This window comes from Passer domesticus, chromosome 25 (assembly GCF_036417665.1).
Source record: "Passer domesticus isolate bPasDom1 chromosome 25, bPasDom1.hap1, whole genome shotgun sequence".
Classification (NCBI taxonomy): Eukaryota; Metazoa; Chordata; class Aves; order Passeriformes; family Passeridae; genus Passer; species Passer domesticus.
Genome location: NC_087498.1, coordinates 4,321,673 through 4,343,507, shown reverse-complemented (window position 1 = coordinate 4,343,507; position 21,835 = coordinate 4,321,673). Strand labels below are relative to the sequence as shown.

The 21,835-nt window shown below is 59.8% G+C and overlaps 1 protein-coding gene across 1 annotated transcript; it reads right to left on the bottom strand.

Moving 5' to 3' along the window:
• Window positions 1–2,788: 2,788 nt before the first annotated feature.
• TFEB (transcription factor EB) lies at window positions 2,789–21,426 on the bottom strand. Its single transcript, XM_064399038.1, has 9 exons — window positions 20,726–21,426; window positions 7,997–8,226; window positions 7,673–7,927; window positions 7,512–7,592; window positions 6,627–6,747; window positions 6,444–6,500; window positions 6,025–6,100; window positions 5,765–5,912; window positions 2,789–5,487 (listed from the first exon to the last, which is right to left on the bottom strand). Exons 2-9 carry the CDS (start codon window positions 8,189–8,191, stop codon window positions 5,053–5,055), a joined length of 1,368 nt encoding a protein of 455 aa, XP_064255108.1. The 5' UTR covers window positions 8,192–8,226; window positions 20,726–21,426; the 3' UTR covers window positions 2,789–5,052.
• Between the last annotated feature and the right edge of the window lie 409 nt (window positions 21,427–21,835).

Here is a 21,835-nt window from a genome sequence, read left to right as displayed (position 1 = left end):
CCTCTCCAGGGGAGCAATCCCGGGTGTCCCTGGACCCTTCTCCTCTCCAGGTGAGCCCCCCCAGGTGTCCCTAGATCCCTGTGAGCCCCCCAGGTGTCCCTAGATCCCTGTGAGCCCCCCCCCCCCAGGTGTCCCTGGATCCATGTGAGCCCCCCAGGTGTCCCTGGACCCTTCCCCTCTCCAGGTGAGCCCCTCAGGTGTCCCTGGATCCCTGTGAGCCCCCCCAGGTGTCCCTGGACCCTTCCCCTCTCCAGGTGAGCCCCCCCAGGTGTCTCTGGATCCAGGTGAGCCCCCCAGGTGTCCCAGCTCGGCTCCATCCCTGCAGCATCCCCCGGGCTGCTCCAGCCGCCGCTGCTGCGGGACCCAGCTCTGAGGAGGGGGCTGCGAGCCCAAATCCAGGACCCCCCGGACCCCCCGAGCTGCCCCGGCCCCGGGGATCGCCCCTTTCCCCTCCCCGGCCGCGCGTCCCCGGCCCGGCTGCTCCGCGACCTTCGGGCTCTCTCTTGTGGCTGCTCAGCCCCGCTGCAGCCTCGCCGCCGCCGGGCCGAGCCCCCCGGGCCCGCGTCCCCTCACCGGGGTCCCCGGCAGCCGCCCCCGTGTCCCCACCCTCCCTCCCTGCCGTGGGAACGTTCCCCAAATTGGGAAAAGCGCCCGGGCAGCGTGGGAGCGGCACTGTCCCCGCCGGGGGCTTCAGGGCTGTCCCCATCCCGCGCTCTGGCTGTCCCTCCCACTCCATCCCAGTGCTCCCTGTCCTTTGCAATCCATCCCAGTCCCTCCCAGTGCTCCCAGTCCATCCCAGTCCATCCCAGTCCGTTCCAGTCCATCCCAGTGCTCCAAATCCATCCCAGTCTGTCCCAGTCCATCCCAATCCCTCCCAGTCTGTCCCAGTCCATCCCAATCCCTCCCAGTCCGTCCCAGTCCCTCCTAATCCATCCCAATCCATCCCAGTCCTTTCCAGTCCATCCCAGTCCCTCCCAATCCATCCCAGTCCTTTCCAGTCCATCCCAATCCATCCCAATCTATTCCAGTCTGTCTCAGTCAGTCCCAAGCCATCCCAGTCCATCCCCATCCATCCAAGTGCTCCCAGTCCATCCCAGTCCCATTCCCACTCCATCCCAGTCCCTGCAGCAAGCAGAGCCCTCCCCATCCCATCCCATCAATCCCATCCCATCCCATCCCACCCCATCCCATCCCACCCCATCCCACCCCATCCCATCCCACCCCATCCCATCCCATCCCATCCCACCCCATCCCATCCCCATTCCCATCCCATCAATCCCACCCCATCCCATCCCATCCCATCCCATCCCACCCCATCCCATCCCATCCCATCCCATCCCATCCCACCCCATCCCATCCCATCCCATCCCATCCCACCCCATCCCATCCCATCCCATCCCATCCCATCCCATCCCATCCCATCCCATCCCATCCCATGGATCCCATCCCATCCCATCCCATCCCATCCCATGGATCCCATCCCATCCCATCCCATCCCATCCCATCCCATCCCATCCCATGGATCCCATCCCATCCCACCCCATCCCACCCCATCCCATCCCATCCCATCCCATCCCATCCCATCCCATCCCATCAATCCCATCCCATCCCTCTCCCATTTTTTGGCATTTTCCTCCTCCCAGGCTGTAATTCCGGGCCCTCTCCCATCCCCAGCCCGCGGGGATCCCAGGGAAGCCCCTTCCACCCCCTCCCTCCTTTATCACTTTATTTCCGCCCCCTCCCCTCCCTGCAGCACGCCGAGCCGGGCTCTTTTGCATTTCTGAGTTGGTTCTGTTAATTGGAAGGAGGGTTAAGAATCTGCAAGGTCGTTTCCATCTCCGCCTGACCTTCAGAGTAATCCTCTCTGCCAACACCGAGCGTGTCATTAAAATGAGGCCCCTCTCCCTCATCCCGGCATCCCTTTATTCTCTCCTCGTGCACATTAATTGCTCATAAGTTGATTTGATCTCCCTATTCTGCGAGAAGTAAATTGCCCTCTTATTTCGCCATTTTCATCCTGTTTTCTTAATTAGGCCCTTAAAAATCTCTAGGGCCTCAGCCGGGCCGCAGGCCTCATCCTGGGAATAAATTTTGATCTCGGGCTGATAAAGAGTGAGCAAAGCCCGGGCTGGAACAATGTCATTGGCTCCCCTCCCTCCCCGCTGCTATTCTCCTGACATGAAAAGGCTATCAGTTTTTCTCTGTGTTAATATAGGAAATAATTCACACTTCAGGCGTTGTTCTCTATTTAGTGTTCACACTCCCCTGATAAATCAAATCAGGGATTTTTTTTTTTTTAATTTTTTTTTTCTCTCTAAAGTGTCTGGAGCCACACGCTCCTTCTGCCCCCCTCAGCCTCTTCTCTTTTTTTTCCCCCTCCTTAATTTTATTTTTCTCTAAAGTGTCTGGAACCACTCGCTCCTTCTGCCCCCCTCGCTCTTTTTTCCCCTCCTTCTCCTTTTAATGAAGTTTCCAAGGTAAACCCCTGTGATTTTCCAGCCTGGGAAGTCCAATTTAAGGTGGATTTTCTTGCTTTTTTCCCTGCTCCTGTGTGTGTTTAACACCAGCACCGAGGGGAGTGGGAGCCTGGCACGTGGCTCAGGGGCTGCAGACGTGGCTTGGGATAAGTTTTGCCAAGCACAGGCTCAGCAGGACATTTTAAAATCAGATTTTTTCCCTTGCACTGGGCAGGAGAGTCCCCAAAACCTGCCTGGCCCAGGGGTCCCAGCACCCAGAGGTGATGCTGATCCAGCCTCCAGGACAAAGAAGAAGCTGCCACGCTCCAGGATGTTGTAAATAAATATATTTTTAATGATTCTTCTTCCATTCCAGTTCATTCTTTTATACATTTATTTATAAAACAGTAGTAAAATCTTTTAATCAGGGCACAGTGCATTAAAAAAAAAAAAAGAAAAAAACAAACAAAACTCCCAAAAAGATTTAAAAAAAAATAGTAATTATAATCCACAACTGTTTGCTCACAGCCAGGGGAGACATCTCGTGCTGAGCAGTGCCCACGGGCACCCTAAAGCCACAAAAATCCACATTTCCCGTGGGATTTCGTGGCTGGAGCAGCCACCCAGCCCCTGTGGAGGGCACAGCTCGTGGCTCTGCCACCCACGGGTCCCCAGCACGGCCAGGGTGACCCCGCTGGGGACAGCTCCCTGTCCAGGCACTGATGGCAGCACACAAAGGGTGCCAAGGCCTCCTGTGAACACCCCAGAGGGGCTCCCAGGTCTCCTGGGTCCTCCTCATCCTCAGGAGAGCGCCTGGAGCCCCTCCCAGGTCACCCAGTGTCCCCCCAGGTCACCCAGTGTCCCCCCAGGTCACCCAGTGTCCTCTCAGGTCACCCAGTGTCCCCCCAGGTCACCCAGTGTCCTCTCAGGTCCCCTCCTGCTCCTGTCCTCCTCCCTCTGCACTTCCCCTCACCCTCACGTCCCACAGGCCAACTGTGGGGCTGTCCCCAAATCCTGTCACCATGGGCCCCTCTATGGGGCTGTCCCCAAATCCTGCCACCACGGGCCACCTGTGGGGCTGTCCCCAAATCCAGTCACCATGGGTCCCTCTGTCCCCAAATCCTGCCACCATGGGCCACCTGTGGGGCTGTCCTCAAATCCTGCCACCATGGGCCCCTCTGTCCCCCAGATCCTGTCACCACAGGCCACCTGTGGGGCTGTCCCCAAATCCTGCCACCACAGGTTCCTCTGTGGGGCTGTCCCCAAATCCTGCCACCATGGGTCCCTCTGTCCCCAAATCCTGCCACCATGGGCCACCTGTGGGGCTGTCCCCCAAATCCTGCCACCACAGGCCCCTCTGTCCCCAAATCCTGCCACCACGGGCCCCTCTGTCCCCAAATCCTGCCACCACAGGCCCCTCTGTCCCCAAATCCTGTCACCATGGGCCACCTGTGGGGCTGTCCCCCAATCCTGCCACCACGGGCCCCTCTGTCCCCAAATCCTGCCACCTGTGTCCCCCCAGGACACCCAGCTCCAGGATGGGGGCACAGAGTGACCCCACAGCCCAGAGGGGACAATCCCCAAGGGGAGTCTCCTCTCCTCTCCATTTCCCTCCACAAACCCTGGAGGATTTTCCAGCCTTGCCCTGCTCTTCCCAGCTGGATTGGGAAGTCGGGACCCAAAGCAGCTCCCAGTACGGAGCTGTGGCACAAACTGGTGACACTGGGAACAGGAACAACCCCCGGATCCCCAGCTGGGAGCAGCAGCTCAGGTTTGGCACAAACCATTCCCTGTCACAGCCTGGAGCTTCGGGCCCACGTGGGGCTGCACTTTTGGGAAGCATCCCCCAAAAAAAGAGTGGGAAACCCTTTTATCCTCCCAGGGAAGAGCTGGGGGTGCCACGGGGCACAGCCACTGCGGGGACACCTCCAGGACACTCAGGGTCACCTGGCAGCCTTGCCTCGAGGTTTTGGGGGTGACAACAGGGGGTGGGTGGAGCACCAAACCCCCCCATTCCAGGTGTTCTGGAACCTTCCACACCCACCTGCAGACAGCACCCCCGGTGGTGCCGTATTAATGAACACACTCTAATTAACACCTTGTCACCCTGCTGTGACCCCAGGGGCAGCAGGTGCTCCCGGGAAGGAGGAACTGGATGGACTGGGAAGTATCCAGGGGCTGGGGAGGACTCGGTGGGGATGAAGGGTCCCAGAGCAAGGCGAGGAGACACCGAACAGGACACAAAGCTCGCGGCACCATCCCGGGGGCTCGAGGCTCCCGGGCACCACCCCGGGCAAGGGGGTGAGGCCAGGAGGCTTCAGCTGAAAGGCAAAGCAGCCCAGATGGCACTCCCAGGCTGTGGCATCTGCAGCCAGGCCAGGGCCAGGGCCAGGGCAAAGCCAGGCAGGTCCATTCTCCTCCTGGCAGAAAGAAGCTGAGAAGGACATGGCGGCACCCGACCCGAGCCCCGTTGCATAGACAAAGGTACTCCTGGGAAGGTTCAAGTGCATGGTGGGATGGGCTCCTCCTGCCAGGAGCGTCCTGGGACTTGCCCACCCAAAGCTGGTGCTGCAATCCCCGCCCTGGCAGCTGCCCATCACAGCATGTCCGCGTCCTCCATGCTGAAGCTGCTGCGGCGACTGCTGGCCTTGGAGGCCTCGGGGGACATGGCTGAGAACAAGGGGTCAGCGGCCAGGGGCAGCATTGTGTCCTGCATCAGCATCAAGTCCAGCTCCTTCTTGGAGAGGGAAGGGAAGGAAGCGCCGTGCCCGGGCTCCAGGCTGTCCGGGAAGGAGCTGTCGTCGAAGCTCAGGCTGTGGGTAAAGTCCAGCTGGTGGAAGGGAGACTGGGGCGGCGCGGGCAGCGCCGGCTGCGCCTGCGACTCGGGGTCTGGGGGTGGCAGCAGCGGCTCCAGGGTCCCCTCGTCCCCGCTGGCTTCTTGCTTGACCACCTGCTGAGCCAGCTCGGCCACGTTGACGCCCGAGGGAGAGGAGGTGGGCAGCCCGTGGACGCGTGCCTGCATCTCCAGCTCCTGCCAAGGGGACACACAGGGGCTTGGTGGGGGTGTCACACCCGGGGACACGGCACAGGGACGTTGGCAGAGGTGAGAAGCCCCCAGGGAAGGAGCCCCTGGAGGATCCATGCGAGGCTCAGCATGCTGCAGTGAGCCTCACACATCAGGTTCATCTCGAGACCTTGCTCCTGGTGACTTCCCAGCCAAAAACCAGCAGGAGACGCCCTGGCCATGCCCTTGGCGGGGCAGGAGTGAGGGGCTGGGGCAGGGCAGGGCAGAGCCCAGGGAAGCTCACCTGGATGCGGAGCAGCAGCTGCTTGTTGGCCATCTCCAGGCGCCTCGAGTGGTTCTCCAGGTCCCGGGACCTCTGCAGGTCCTTCTGCATCCTCTTGATGTAGTCCACGGACGCCTTCAGGATCGTCCCTTTGTTCCAGCGCACGTCCCTGTCACCAGGACGGAGAAGGGGCTGGAGCTGGGTGCCAGCAGTGTGGCCCCTCAGCCCTCCTCCACCCAGAAGCCCCCGGTGAGCCCAGTCTGGGGGCCGTGGGTACGTACAGGTCGTTGGCTTTGGGGATCAGCATTCCCAGCTCCTTGATGCGGTCGTTGATGTTGAACCTTCGCCGCCTCTCGACTGCGGGAGACAGGAGAGCCAAGGAAGTGAGGAGGCAGCAGGAGCAGGGAAGGCTCCGTGTCCCTCCCACGTGTCCTTCCTGTCCCTCGTGTCCCACATCCCTCTGTCGTGCCCCGATGGAGTTGGGAAGCCCAGGATGAGGAAGATCAGGAGCCAACCCTGCTCCATATGGCCCAGCAGGTCTGACCTCCCCCGGGAGGAGAGTGGGTGTCCCCTGCACCCCACTGTGCACAGCCAGCAAGGAGGGGCTCAGGGGGTCTTTCCTGGGATGGGAAAAGGACCCAGCTCAGAGGGAGTGGGAGTGAGGATGAGGAGTGATGGGGAGAGGCAGGGCTGAACTCACTCAGGTTGTGATTGTCTTTCTTCTGGCGCTCTTTGGCCAGGGCTCGGCTCTCAGCATCTGCAAGAGACCCACGGTGTCACCCAGAGGGGACAAAGCTGCACCTGGGCTGGCACGGGAGCCCCTGTACCCCCGTGGGGACAGGGCTGCCCCATTTCTGCCCCTTGCTCTGGGGCCAGGACGTACCTGTGAGTTCTCTCTTCTGGGTGAGGTCGGCGGGGCAGGAGCTGCTGGTGACACCAACGAGTGACGCTGTCACCTGCGGGTCCCCGCTGTAGACATTCATGTGACTGCTGGACATGGGCAGCTGGAAAGCAGAGGGACAGCTGGGTTAGGGCTGGGCACGGGGATCACACCCAGCTGGGATTGTCCTCCCAGCTTAAAGCAGCTTTCAGCAGAGCAGAAAAGAAAACAGGACTTCAAAGGGCACAGCTGATCCCCTCCCGTGACCAACATCTGAAATAGGGCAGGTGAATCACATCTGGGAAGGGCTGGGCAGGATGGATCCCACTGGGAGGCACGAGCTGCCACAGGATCTGCCCCGGGCACGGCGCTGCTCTGGGGAAGGTCCTGGCAGGGAGACCTCTCCTGGACATGGCACTGCTCTGGGGAAGGTCCTGGCAGGGAAACCTCTCCTGGACACGGCACTGCTCTGGGGAAGGTCCTGGCAGGGAGACCTCTCCTGGACATGGTGCTGTTCTGGGGAAGGTCCTGGCAGGGAAACCTCTCCTGGACATGGTGCTGCTCTGGGGAAGGTCCTGGCAGGGAAACCTCTCCTGGACATGGCACTGCTCTGGGGAAGGTCCTGGCAGGGAGACCTCTCCCGACTCTCCCATCTTCCCCAAGCCTCTCTCCCACCTCTCCAGCTTTTTCAAAGGGTTCCCAACTGTCCTCAAGGGGAAAAAAAGCTGGAGAATTGATTCTTGTGGGTGTTGCAGTCTCCAGGGACAAGGTTGGCTAGGGATGCCACCAAGGCACCGCTGTGGGGACGTGGCAGGTCCCCTCTGTGCCACCTCTGTACCTGCACGGACATGGCTGTGGCACCCCCAGGTCCTGTCACCCCCCACTCACCGTGTTGGGCATGTGCACTTCAGGGTTCATGTAGCCTAAAACATCATCCAGGCGCATGATGTCATCGATGACCTCATCAAACTGAAAGGCAAAAGGACAAATCCCCGTGGGCTCCTGTGCCCTCCCCAGCACCCTGCGCGTCCCCGGGGACACGTCCTCACCTCGCGCTCGGGGTTGGAGCCGATGTTGAGCATGGCCATGGGGCTGTTGGGAGCGCTGTTGCCCGCCGAGGAGGACAGCACGTGGCCGGGCCGGACGCCGGGGGACGCGGCCGGGGGCGGCTTGGGAGAGTGGCTGGCGGGGCTGACGTGGGCAGCGAACTTGTTCCCGTAGGTTTCCGACAGGTAAGCCTGCACCTTCTTGTCCCGAGACTTCTGCAGGTGGTAGGTGGTGGGGTTCTCCAGGTAGGACTGGACCTGTGGGGACAAAACCCATCAGGAACCCCGTGGGACGTCCCAGCCCCGGGTGAGGGGACACCACGGTACCTTGAGGACCTCTCCGGGCACGGGAGGTGGGGACTGGAAGTGGACGGGGGTGTTGATGGCGGGGCTGGAGGCCGCGGGCATGCGCTGCTGCTGCATGTAGCTCATCATCATCTGCTGCTGCACCCGCTCGCGCTCGGCTTCCTGCTGCGCCTGCTGCTTCATCAGCTCCATCCGCAGCCCGATGCGGGACGCCATGGTGACACGCGGGGCTGGCGGCCACGGGGCTCACCCTGGCAGGGGGACACGGCGTGTCACTGATGGCCTAGTGCAGCGGGGAAACTGAGGCACGGAGAGTTGTCCCGCACTGGGTCGTGACTAAACCAGCAGGGACACCCCAGGATGGCTCTGCCCTGCTGTCACACAGCAAGGAGGAGCTGGTGCCACCACCCAGCCTGGCTGAGACCCCCTCCCCACAGCTGCCTCCTTACAGAAAACAGGGCTGAGGAAGCCAAATTCACCCCCAGGAAGCTCCAGAGAAGGGAAACTGAGGATGGGGAAGGGTGACCAGAGAGGGAACTGACAAGGAGAGGGGGGAAATTCGGGTCTGGCAGGAAGGGAGCAGCCAGGACCCCGCGCCGTGCACTCACCCCGGAGCCACTTCCCAAACACCGCAGCCACAGCAGAGCCCAGAGCGAGCGAAAGGGAAAGAGAAAGCCAGGGAAGGGCAGCAAGAAAAGGCCGGCGGGTGCCAGGAGCCGGGGGCAGGTCGCGGCAAAGCCCGGCCGGGCGCGGGGCGAACAAGGCCAGCTCTGTGCGGGACCCGCACGCGAGCGCGGGCACGGGGGGGACCGAGGGGCACCGGGCGGCACAGAGCCGCCCTTGTTCCCCGGGACAAAGGGGACGGCGGCCCGAGCGGGGCGGGGGATGCCCGGGCTCGGGGAGCAGCCCCGGGCACGGCCGGCTGGGCTTTCCACGAGGCTGGGATGCGGGAGGAGCGCGGCAGCATCCCCGGGAGGAAAAGGGAAAGCAGAGAAATCTGGAGAGGGAAACAGGCAGGGAGGGGAAAGCAGAGAAATCTGGAAACAGGCAGGGAGAGGAAAGCAGAGAAATCTGGAGAGGGAAACAGGCAGGGAGAGGAAAGCAGAGAAATCTGGAAACAGGCAGGGAGAGGAAAGCACAGAAATCTGGAAACAGGCAGGGAGAGGAAAGCACAGAAATCTGGAAACAGGCAGGGAGAGGAAAGCACAGAAATCTGGAAACAGGCAGGGAGGGGAAAGCAGAGAAATCTGGAAACAGGCAGGGAGGGGAAAGCAGAGAAATCTGGAAACAGGCAGGGAGAGGAAAGCAGAGAAATCTGGAGAGGGAAACAGGCAGGGAGAGGAAAGCAGAGAAATCTGGAGAGGGAAACAGGCAGGGAGAGGAAAGCAGAGAAATCTGGAAACAGGCAGGGAGAGGAAAGCAGAGAAATCTGGAAACAGGCAGGGAGAGGAAAGCAGAGAAATCTGGAGAGGGAAACAGGCAGGGAGGGGAAAGCAGAGAAATCTGGAAACAGGCAGGGAGAGGAAAGCAGAGAAATCTGGAAACAGGCAGGGAGAGGAAAGCACAGAAATCTGGAAACAGGCAGGGAGAGGAAAGCAGAGAAATCTGGAAACAGGCAGGGAGGGGAAAGCAGAGAAATCTGGAAACAGGCAGGGAGGGGAAAGCAGAGAAATCTGGAAACAGGCAGGGATAGGAAAGCAGAGAAATCTGGAGAGGGAAACAGGCAGGGAGAGGAAAGCAGAGAAATCTGGAAACAGGCAGGGAGGGGAAAGCAGAGAAATCTGGAAACAGGCAGGGATAGGAAAGCAGAGAAATCTGGAGAGGGAAACAGGCAGGGAGAGGAAAGCAGAGAAATCTGGAGAGGGAAACAGGCAGGGAGAGGAAAGCAGAGAAATCTGGAGAGGGAAACAGGCAGGGAGGGGAAAGCAGAGAAATCTGGAGGGTTTTTTGCTGTTTAAATGGGAGCTCAGAGATGAAGGGACCTCGGTGGTGACAGCCACCAGCAGCCGGTGCCACGCGTTAGCCGGAGGGGAAATGAAATCAAGGCAGGCGGGGGTGACACAGCTCAGGAGCAGCTACTGAGCAGCCAGGACAGGGAATTCATTGGCCACGGTGGCCTGGCCCAGGGGGACGGGAGCCCAGAGCCGGGGACAGCGACCCGCTGGAGCTCCGTCAAGGGGGATGTGCCAACAGGCCTGGAGGAGGGCATGGGGAGAGCTGGGGTGAGAAATAAAACTCTGGAAAAGACCCCAGAGGATGGAACAAGGCTGAAGTGAGGGGGAAACCCACGGGGAATGTAAAACCCCAAAACAAGGTTGAATTAAGGGGGAAACCCATGGAGGGGTGCACAACCCCAAAACAAGGTTGAATTATGGGGGAAACCCATGGGGGATGTAGAACCCCAAACCAATGTTGAAGTAAGGGGGAAACCCACGGTGGGGGGTGCACAACCCCAAAACAAGGAGGTTGAATAAAGGGAGAAACCCATGGGGGATGCACAACCCCAAAGCAAGGCTGAATTAAGGGGGAAACCCACGGGGGATGTAGAACCCCAAACCAATGTTGAATTAAGGGGGAAACCCATGGGGGATGTAGAACCCCAAAACAAGGAGGTTGAATAAAGGGAGAAACCCATGGGGGGTGCACAACCCCAAACACGAAGGGAAGGGAGAGAGGCCTTTCTCAAGAAGGGCTGGCACTGGTGGGTGTCACAGGAAGCCACCCACAACACAGCACCCACTGAGCCCTGCTGGCCCCAGTGCCACCACCCAGCCTGGCTGCAGAAAACAGGAGTGGCAGAGTCAAAAACTCCTGAGAAGAGCTGCAGAGGATGAGGATGAGGATGAGGATGGGGATGGGGAAGGGTGGCCAGGGCTTGGTTTGGTGAGGAGAGGGAGGGGAAATTAGGTCAGGTTTAAAATAAACCCTCTGGTTCTGCTTGGCTTCCCCCCCAGCCCCCAAAATGCTGAGCAGCTTCTGCTTTCACTCTGAGTCACCCCGGCAGGAGGGACAGGACGGGGACACGGGGCCCACGTCCCACCCTGGGGACACAGCCCACCCTCCCCTGACCCACCAGAGCACAAGGAATGGCAGCTCCAGCCTGGCATTATTCCTGGCAGGGCACCCAGGGGTTCCCCCACTGAGCCAGAGCCACCCCAGCACCACTGGGAGCCCCAGACTGGTCCTTACTGGGAGAGCCCAGGCCAGCCTTGGCCCTGGAGGCTGCAACACCCACAGGAATCAATTCCCCAGCTTTTTTCCCCACTTTGAGGAGAGTTGGGAACCCTTTGAAAAAGCTGGAGAGGCAGGAGAGAGAGCAAGGGTGGGGAGACAGAAAAATCAGGAGAGGTTTCCCAGGCACCCCTGGAGTGGGAGCTGGAGCAGCTGGGAAGGGGATGGAGGGGTCAAAAGGGAGGGAAAATCTGGGTGATCCCAGCCCCTCTCCACAGCCCAACTCCGCTTTTCCAGCCTGGAGGAGCACAGGAGCCAGGGAATGCATCTCCCTTCCAAACGTCCCTGCTGCTGCCCAGCAGCTTGGTTATTTCTGGTTATTTATTTCTGGTTATTTCTGATCATTTCTGGTTATTTCTGGTTATTTATTTCTGGTTGTGTCTGGTTGGTTTTGGTTATTTCTGGTTATTTATTTCGGATTATTTCTGGTTATTTATTTCTGGTTGTATCTGGTTGTTTCTGGTTATTTATTTCTGTTTTTTTCTGGTTATTTATTTCTGGTTGTATCTGGTTGTTTCTGGTTATTTATTTCTGGTTTTTTTCTGGTTATTTATTTCTGGTTGTATCTGGTTGTTTCTGATTATTTATTTCTGGGTATTCATTTCTGGTTGTATCTGGTTGATTCTGGTTATTTCTGGTTATTTATTTCTGGTTATATCTCGTTATTTTTGGTTATTTCTGGCCCTTCCTCGCTCTCCCTCTGGGGGTGTCACATCAGCAAGAACCCGACCCCCCAATGGCCCTCGGGGTGGCTCCAGCTGGAGCACCCCCAGAGCTGCCCCAGCCCTCCCTGAGCCCCCCAGAGCCCCGAGCTGTCCCTCGCCCCGCGGTGACAGCCGCTGGTGACACGGGATGGCCACTGGGACATGCAGGAGGGACAGTGCTGGGGGCCAGGCCGGTGACAGAGCCACTGCCCGAGCTGGCAGGGGCCACCCCGTGCCACCTGAAGGGCCACAGCAGTGTCCCCAGGCTGGTGACAGAGCCACTGCCCGAGCTGGCAGGGGCCACCCCGTGCCACCTGAAGGGCCACAGCAGTGTGTCCCCAGGCTGGTGACAGAGCCACTGCCCGAGCTGGCAGGGGCCACCCAGTGCCACCTGAAGGGCCACAGCACCTGGAGCAGCCACGGCAGAGTCCCCAGGCTCAGGTGTGCCTGAGGAACCCGAGCTGCCCGCGGGCATTTTCCAGATTTAACCTTACCCTGGCAGGGGAGGTGGCACCGGGTGCCAGGCACGGCCACCCCCGAGGGTGCCACACACCTCCTGCCACCCCTGTGAGGACGGGGAGCCAGGAGCACCCCCAAAGCCACTGCAGCAGCCCCTCCTGTGCTGCATTTCCCGGTCGAGTTACGAGTGGAAAAATCAATCAGCAGCTCCGGGAGGGAGGGAGGGGGGACCCTGGGGACAGCGGGGGGGACAGGGCAGGGCCCACCCCCCAGCTGGGCTGGGAACTGAGGGGCAGCGAGAGGGAAAAGGAGAAGAAAGAAGTGAAAACAGCTCTGGGGCTCGCCAGGGGCCGGCCCAGCCTTCCCTTCCTCCCTTCCTTCCTTCCTCGTTTTTCATTTTCAAACCTGGGGTGGCAGGGAGGGACCCGGGGGTGGCAGGGAGGGACCCAGGGGTGGCAGGGAGAGAGCACCAGCGACCCCAGCCTGGGGAGCCCCGAGCCCAGGGCTTGCTCTGGTGTCACCAAGCTGTCACCTCATCACACAGCCACAAATCCACGCTGTGTGTGCCCCAGCCTGGGGACGGGCTCTGCTGTCACCCTGCTGTGACAGGGGACAATGAGGCTGGGGTTACTGGGTGCAGAACAGAGGGGCTTGGGGACCCTGCAGGTCACTGAGAGGCTTGGGGACCCTGCAAGTGCCAGGGCCAGCAGGTCACTGAGAAGCTTGGGGACCTTGTCAGGGCCAGCAGGTCACAGAGGGGCTTGGGGACCCTACAGGTGGCAGGGCCAGCAGGACACAGAGTGGACTGGGGACCCTGTAGGTGGCAGTGCCAGCAGGACACAGAGGGGATTGGGGACCTTAGAGGTCACAGAGGGGCTTGAGGACCCCGCAGGTAGCAGAGGGGCTTGGGGACCCTGCAGGTGGCAGGGCCAGCAGGTCACAGAGGGGATTTGGGACCCTGTAGGTGGCAGGGCCAGCAGGACACAGAGGGGGTTGGGGACCCTGCAGGTCACTGAGGGGTTTGGGGACCCCGCAGGTGGCAGTGCCAGCAGGTCACAGCTCCCTCCTGCCCGGGCCAGCCCCGTGTTCCTCATTTCCAGCAGCCACGCGGGGTGCAGGGGGGAAGTTGCAAAAACCCCTCCTCCAGAGCCGTCTGTTTTCTGTCACTGCCGCACAGCAGCGACAGCAGGGCTGAGAAAAAGCGTGGAAAAACTGATGCCACCGGGCACAGGGGATTCCTGGGACCCCTGGGAACAATCCCAGCCCCATCGAGAGCTTCCTTCCACCCAGGAGCAGGATTCCTGGGATCCCTGAGAACCATCCCAGCCCATCCAGAGGCTCCTTCCACCAAGGAGCAGGGTTCTGTGACCCCTGGGAACCATCCCAGTCCCATCCAGAGACTCCTTCCACCCAAGAGCTGTTTGGGGCAGGGTTCTGGGACCCCTGGAAACCATCCCAGCCCATCCAGAGGCTCTTTCCACCCAGGACCAGGATCCCTGTGACCCCTGGGAACCATCTCATCCCTATCCAGATGCTCTTTCCACCCTGGACCAGGATTCCTAGGATCCCTGGGAGCCATCCCAGCCCATCCAGAGGCTCCCTCCCCACACTCCGAGCTCGCAGCCCTGCGAGGCAGAAGGAGCAGGCAAAGGAGGGGCTTGGCAGAGCCACTCTGGGGTCAGTTGACAGCAGCAGCCAGGGGCTGAGTCACCAGGGCTGTTTTTAGCCCCGGCATGCCAGCAACGTGGAGCGGGACGTTGTTAACAGGCGCTGGGTCAGAGGCCAAATGTTTTCCCTGCCCCGCGCTAAACACCGAGCCTGGAAAGGGCTGAGGGATCCCACGTGGAAAAAAACATTAACAGGGCTGGCCCCAAACAGCCAGGTAAGCCTGGCACGCCTGGAGGGGGCAGGGAAGTGGTGGAGGGAGAAGCATCAGGCCCTGCTGCTGTGTGAATTAACAGGGACCCAAAAAAAAAAACCAAAACCCTGGTGGTGCCAAGGGGTGAGAAAGAGAGCCCAGGTGGGCTTGGCAGCCATCAAGGGGTTAATAATACACACACAGCCTTGCTCTGGTGTCTCTCCATTCCAAAAATCCTCTCTTTTACCCCCCAAAAAACCCACACAGAGCCCAGGGATGGCTGCTGAGCATCACCCAGCTGGGCATGGCAGGGGGAGGCTGGGAACTCCTGGTGAGGTTTGGGTGCAGGGAGGGGCAGGGAGACCCCCAGGACCCCCAAAAAACCCACAGTGCCCAGGGATGGCTGCCAAAATGTGCATGGCAGGGGGAGGTTGGCAGCTCCTGGTGAGTTCTGGGTGCAGAGAGAGGCAGGGGGACCCCCAGGACACCCAAAAATCCTACAGTGCCCAGGGATAGCTGTCAAAATGGGCACGGCAGGGGGAGGTTGGCAGCTCCTGGTGAGTTTTGGGTGCAGGGGGACCCCCAGGACCCCCCCAAGGAGGGGCCAGACCCTCCAAAAGCTGGGCAGGAGCTGCAGAGCCCTGATGGAAACATCACTGTCCGACTGACCGGGCTGGGAATTCACAGCCCCTGCCCCCTCCAGGGCAGCAATCAAAAATAAAAGTGTGAACAGGCAGGAGGATGGGCTGAGCCACCACCCCGGGAGGGTGATTAATCAGGACAGAGGAGGGGACCGAGGTGACCTTGGAAGGGACAGGGACAGGCTGCAGATCCCGGGAAAGGAGCCCCGGAGGAAAAGCCCGGCCCGGGGTCACCCCGGGCGATTTGGGTGTCGGCCTTTTGAAATAACCGCATAAATGAGAGATCAGGGGAACCGGCAGCACTGCACACCCCGGGCCCTGCAGGGACAGCGCTGCCACCCAAATCCTGGGAACCACCCCGGAAAGGGGAGAAACCAGCCCAGAAAGGGGAGAAATCATCCCAGAAATTGGGGAGAAATCGGGGAGAAATCATCCTAAAAAGTGGGGAGAAATCTTCCCACAAAGTGGGGAGAAACCACCCCAGAAAGTGGGGAGAAATCATCCCAGAACGGGGGGGAGAAATAATCCCAGAAAGTGGGAAGAAATCATCCCAGGAAGGGGGGAGAAATAATCCCAGAAAGTGGGGAGAAATCATCCCAGGAAGGGGACAGAAATTATCCTAAAAAGTGGGGAGAAATTTTCCTAAAAAGTGGGGAGAAATCATCCCAGAAAGGGGGCGGAAATCATCCCAGAAATGGAGGAGAAATCATCCTAAGAAGTGGGGAGAAACCACCCCAGAAAGGGGACAGAAATCATCCCAGAAATGGAGGAGAAATCATCCTAAGAAGTGGGGAGAAATCTTCCCAGAAAGTGGAGAGAAACCACCCCATAAAGTGGGGAGAAATCATCCCAAAAAAGGAAGACAAACCACCCTAGAAAGTGGGGAGAAATTATCCTAAAAAGTGGTGAGAAACCACCCCAGAAAGTGGGGAGAAATCATCCTAAAAAGTGGTGAGAAACCACCCAGAAAGTGGGGAGAAATCATCCTAAAAAATGGAGAGAAACCACCCAGAAAGTGGGGAGAAATCTTCCCATAAAGTGAGGATAAACCACCCCACAAAGTGCAGAGAAATCTTCCCACAACGTGGGGGAAACCTCCCCAAAAGCGGCGATGCTCGACAGAACCCTGGAGCTGCAGGCGCCCCAAGCTCAGGGTGCCACCAGCCCAAGGTGACAGCGGCCACCGCTGTCCCCTGCCAGTGCCAGAGGCTCTCCCAGCGCCGCCTCCATCCCTCCTCCCTCCCTGGGAGCCCCATGCTGCTGTAAAGGAGGTAATATTTATAAATACGCCGTGTCCAGCCCCCAGCAGCCAGCCCGGAGGCTCGGTGCAGGCAGAGCTGGTGTAACCAGCCCCCAGGAATAAACAAATTTGGGCACAGCCCCTGCCTTGCCCTCCCAAACCAGCCCCGTGCAGGGGCTCTGCCCATGTGCCCCCCTGGCATCGCCTCCCCGCGCCCAGCTCACCCTGCTCCGGAGGGGTTTGTGCTGTGCCCTCCTCTCTGCCAGGCTCAGCCCGGAGCTTTTCCTGCTCCCTGAAGGTCAAACTGCTCCCTCGGGAGCCCCTGGTGCCAGCCCAGCCCCTGGCCTGGCACCGTGCCGCCTCTCCCGGGCACGTCGCTCCGGTTGGACCCGTGCAGGAGCTCAGAGTTGATTTTTTTTTATTATTTTTTTCCCCCCACCCAGCTGGGATTTCTCCTTCTCAGTTTCCCCAAAATGCTCAAAGCTGCTGGCAGCCAGCTCACCTGGCAGCAGGGAGATGCGTGTGGCAGGTGGGTGCAGCCCCCCTCCTCGTGTCCTCCAAAATGTTCCCACCCCCCCAAAATAATCCCGAGGGCACACAGGCTGGGCAGGAGCCAGCGCTGCTGCCCTCGCCGCTCCCTGAGGCTCCAAGAACCCCCCTGGCCGCCCCCAGACTGGGAATTTCAGGTTTATCCGGAATTTACACCCCTCTAAGCAAAGGAGGGGAGCCCGGCAGAGCTCAGGGTGTGTGGGGAGTTCCTTTGGAGCCAAAAGCGCTCCGAGGAAAGGTGACAAAACCCCGGGGGCAATTCCTGCAAGAGGCTTTGAAGAGAAGCTGGCACAACCTGTAGGGACACTGGGGACAGCTTGAACCCTCCCCAGGGTGAGGTGAGCCCACCCTGCACCCGCTGCAATCACCCCAGGTGCCCATCCCAACGCTCCTGCAGCTCAGCCCTCCCCAAAACCCCCCCAGAACTGCCCCCGCGCCCCCAGGGATGGAGAATCCCCCATTCCTGGTTTCCTCAGCCTCCCGGGAAGGCGAGGAGCAGCACCCAGAGCTCATCCCCGAGCACGGGACTCCCCATTCCTGGGAATTCCTGGGCAAATCCGCAGGGAAAACCTGCTCCAAGCACGAGCCAGGTGCCAGGAGGAGGGACAGGGATCTCCAAGGGATGAGGGAAGAGCCGTGGGGGCTCCTCCTGGATGCGACAGCGAGAGGAAAAAAAGATGAGCACAAAATCCCGGTGTGGTCAGGGAGAAATCCCCCCCTTTGACCCCCCCCAAGTGTCACAGAGCTGGTGACAACGGGCACGGAGTCACCGGCGTGACCCCAGCTGCCTCCACAGAGCTTGGAAAAGCTCCTGGAGGTGGGGAAGGCCACCACAGGGAGGTGACAGCACGCCTGGCACCTCCGAGCACCCCCTGCTCTTTTATGGGGTTGTGAAACAAAAAAGCCTGGGATCCTCTGGGATCCTCCAGGATCCTCCTGGAATCCTCCAGGATCCTCCTGGGATCCTCCTGGGGTCCTCCTGGGGTCCCTCACAGCAAACAGGGGTCTGGGAAGTTGTCACACGCTGCCACAGGGACGTGTGGTGGCACTGCCAGCCCCCAGGCCGCTGCTGCTGGCCCCAAAACTTCCCCTTTGTCTGGGATAGGGGACAACCCCGCACAGGGCACTGACAAAACAGCTCCCTTGAGCAGAGTCCAGCTGGAGGTGCCCTCTAAAACCACCCCAAAAACTCCACATGGGAGGTTTTGTCCCCACAAAGGGGACAGGGGTGTGCCAGCTCCATCCCTGCCATCAGCACCCCAGGGAAAGGAGGGAGAATCATCAAACCCCATCACTGCAGACCCCACTCCACGACATGAGGATGGTTTTTACCCTCAGCACTGTGGATTTTTGGAGGGAGACACTCCCAGCGTGGCCTCCCCAGCCCCATTTCCCTGTTTTTTGTGCTGCTCAGGCCACCCCACCCTCAGCCCTGGGAACGTCCCCCCTGCTCTGGTGACCCCCCACAACATCCCAAGGGGCTCTTTCCCATTTCCCACAGCACTTCCAGGAAAACAGGGCAGGGCAGGGGGACCAGGAGCACACACGTGGGCGCTGTGAAGTGTGGAAAAAGCAATAAAATCCCTGGCTGGGCCCACAGCTCCATCCCAAACACCCGGATGCTGGATGGCCCCGTGCAGCAGCTCCACCCCGGCACAGTCTGCAGTTTCCTACTGATAAGGGCGGGCAGATCCCTTGGAAAACACAAAACATGAGGGGCCGGCATCCCTCGGGAGGCAAACCCAGAATCCCTCGGAAAACACAAAACATGCAGGGCTGGCATTCCTTGGGAAGCAAACCCAGAATCCCTCAGGAAACAAACCCAGAATCCCTCAGAAAACACAGAACACACAGGGCTGGCATTCCTCGGGAAGCAAACCCAGAATTCCTCAGGAAACAAACCCAGAATCCCTCAGGAAACAAACCCAGAATCCCTCAGGAAACAAACCTAGAATCCCTCGGAAAACACAAAACATGCAGGGCTGGCATTCCTTGGGAAGCAAACCCAGAATCCCTCAGGAAACAAACCCAGAATCCCTCAGAAAACACAGAACACACAGGGCTGGCATTCCTCGGGAAGCAAACCCAGAATTCCTCAGGAAACAAACCCAGAATCCCTCGGAAAACACAAAACATGCAGGGCTGGCATTCCTTGGGAAACAAACCCAGAACCCCTCAGGAAAGAAACCCAGAATTCCTCAGGAAACACAAAACATGAGAGGCCAGCATCCCTCGGGAAGCAAACCCAGAATCCTTCAAGAAACAAACCCAGAATTCCTCAGGAAACAAATCCAGGATCCCTCAGGAAACAAACCCAGAATCCCTCGGGAGGCAAACACAGAATCCCTCAAGAAGCAAACCCAGAATTCCTCAGGAAACAAACCCAGAATCCTTCAGGAAATGAACCCAGCATCCCTCGGAAAACACAAAACATGAGGGGCTGGCATTCCTTGGGAAGCAAACCCAGAATCCTTCAGGAAACAAACCCAGAATCCCTCAGGAAACAAACCCAGAATTCCTCAGGAAACAAATCCAGGATCCCTCAGGAAACAAACCCAAAATCCTTCATGAAATAAACCCAGAATCCTTCAGGAAATTAACCCAGCATCCCTCTGAAAACACAAGACACACAGAGCTGGCATTCCTCAGGAAACGAACCCAGAATCCTTCAGGAAATGAACCCAGAACCCCTCAGGAAACAAATCCAGAATACTTCAGGAAACAAATCCAGAATCCTTCAGGAAACAAACCCAGAATCCTTCAGGAAACTAATCCAAAATCCCTCGGGAGGCAAACCCAGAACCCCTCAGGAACCAAACCCAGAATCCCTCGAGAAGCAAACCCAGAATACCTCAGGAAATGAACCCAGAATTCCTCAGAAAACACAAAACACGAGGGGCTGGCATTCCTTGGGAAGCAAACCCAGAACCCCTCAGGAACCAAACCCATAATTCCTCAGGAAACAAATCCAGGATCCCTCAGGAACCAAACCCAGAACCCCTCAGGAACCAAACCCAGCATCCCTCGGAGAACGCCGGGCTCCCCTCCACGTGCTGCCCTGACCCACGCCCCCCAATCCGTGTGTCCCCCCCCAAACCCCACCACCCCAACCCCAAATTCCCCGCTGGCTTTTCCCCCTGCCAGCACCAGGTGAGGCAGGGCAGGCTGGCAGGAACCAGCCCCATTCCCAGCCCGGGGCAGCCGAGCATGAAGCCAAGCAAACACGGCAGGGAGGCACAGAGGAAGGGGGGGGAAAGAAAAAATAACCCCCCCAAAGCTGCCTTCGCTGCCTGCCGGATCTGTTATATAAAAAACCAGCTCCCCCCGTGCCCCAAGGGCCGGGAACACGCCGGGATTCCTGGAAGCGGGCCCTGCTTTCCTCGGATTATTTATTTATCTTACACCAGCACAATAACCACCAGATTTTCTTCGTGTTTCTATTCTTTTTTTTTTGGGGTTTTTTTTTTTTTAAGGAAATTTCCCCCATCATCTGACTGCCCGCAGCTCCGGGGGCTGCGTAATCTTTTCCTGCTTCGTAATTAATTCGTGAATGTAATTAATCGGTGCGGGGCAGCCCCCTCTGTTCCCCCCCAAATTCCCCGGGAGGGGGGGACACGCTGTGTGTCCCCTTGGTGGCCCCCCTACAAGCCGTGTGACACGAGGTGTCCCAGTTTTCCCACCTTTCCGGACCCCAAGGGGGGTCCCCGCTTTGCGCCCCCCAGTCCGGGGGGTGCCGGGAACCCCGCGGGTGTCCCGGAGCATCCGTGCCTCAGTTTCCCCACCGTGTTCGGGGGGGTTCCCGATGGGAAAGGAGACCCGGGCAGGTCCCCCCGAGCTGCCGGGGGTCTCACAGCCCCCGGGACCGCCGGTTTTTGGGAGAGGGCACCGGGACGAGCTGCTGGAGACCCCAAAACCCCGCAGCAGCCGTGCTGGAGCCGGAGGGGCGATTATTTACAGCAAAATAAGGGGGAAAAAGTAACTCCGAGTTCAAAGCGCCCCGGGATGGCGCAGGACAGGGGGGAGCACCCCAACACCCCCCTGCCCGGGGACCCCCGGCCCCGCACTCACCCCTGAGGAACGGCGAGGACACGAAGTGGTTCGGGTCTGCTCGGCCCCTCTCGGCTCGGCTCGGTTCGGCCCCTCGGCTCCGTTCAGCCCCGTTCGGCTCCGCTCGGGTGTGCTCGGGCGCACTCGGCCCGGCTCGGTTCGGCCCTTCGGCTCGTTTCAGCCCCGTTCGGCTGCGCTCGGGTCGGTTCGGGTCTGCTCGGCCCCACTCGGCTCGGTTCGGCTGCGCTCGGGTCGGTTCGGCTCTGTCCAGGCTCACTCGGCCGCGCTCGGCCCGGCTCAGCTCGGCTCCTCGGCTCTGCTCAGCTCAGTTCGGCCCCACTCGGCTCGGTTCGGCTGCGCTCGATTCGGCTCCTCGGCTCGGTTCGGCCCCACTCGTCCCGCTCGGTTCGGCTCGGTTCTGTTGGGCTCCTCCGCTCTGCTCAGCGCAGCCCGGCCCGGCTGGGCTCGGCTCGGCCCGGCTCGGCCCCGTGCCGAGGGAGGGCAGCAGCAGCGCCCGCCCGGCCCGGCGCGGCCCGGCCCGTTCCGCTGCCCTCGCTGCGCTCCGCCGGCCCCGGGCACGCCGGGAGCTGCAGTCCGCGCCTGCCGGGACTTGTAGTCCCCGCCCGGCCGCGGCGGGAGTTCGGGCTCGGCGCTTTCCTTCCCTGGAAGGGGGAGGGCGTCCTCCCCAAAAATGTTTGGGGATTTTTTTTTTCTCCTCTAAAGTGGGTGTTTCCACCCCAAAACGTGTCGGGAGGGGAGGGATGGGGAGGGAGGTGCAGTCCCGGGAGCCGGGATGGTGCAGCCCTCTCTGTCAGGAACACGGGGATGTGGAGCTCCTTGCACCAGGATCCTGCATCCCTTTGGGCTGGGACCACAGGGGGCTCATGGATCTCCTTAGACTAGGATCCTGCATCCCTTTGGACCACGATCCTATATCCCTTTGGACCAGGATCCTGCTTCCCTTTGGGCTGGGACAACACAGGGGGCTTGTGGAGCTCCTTGCACCAGGATCCTGATTCCCTTTGCACCACGATCCTACATCCCTTTGGGCTGGGACCATGGAGGGATCATGGATCTCCTTAGACCAGGATCCTGCATCCCTTTGGACCAGGATCCTATATCCCTTTGGGC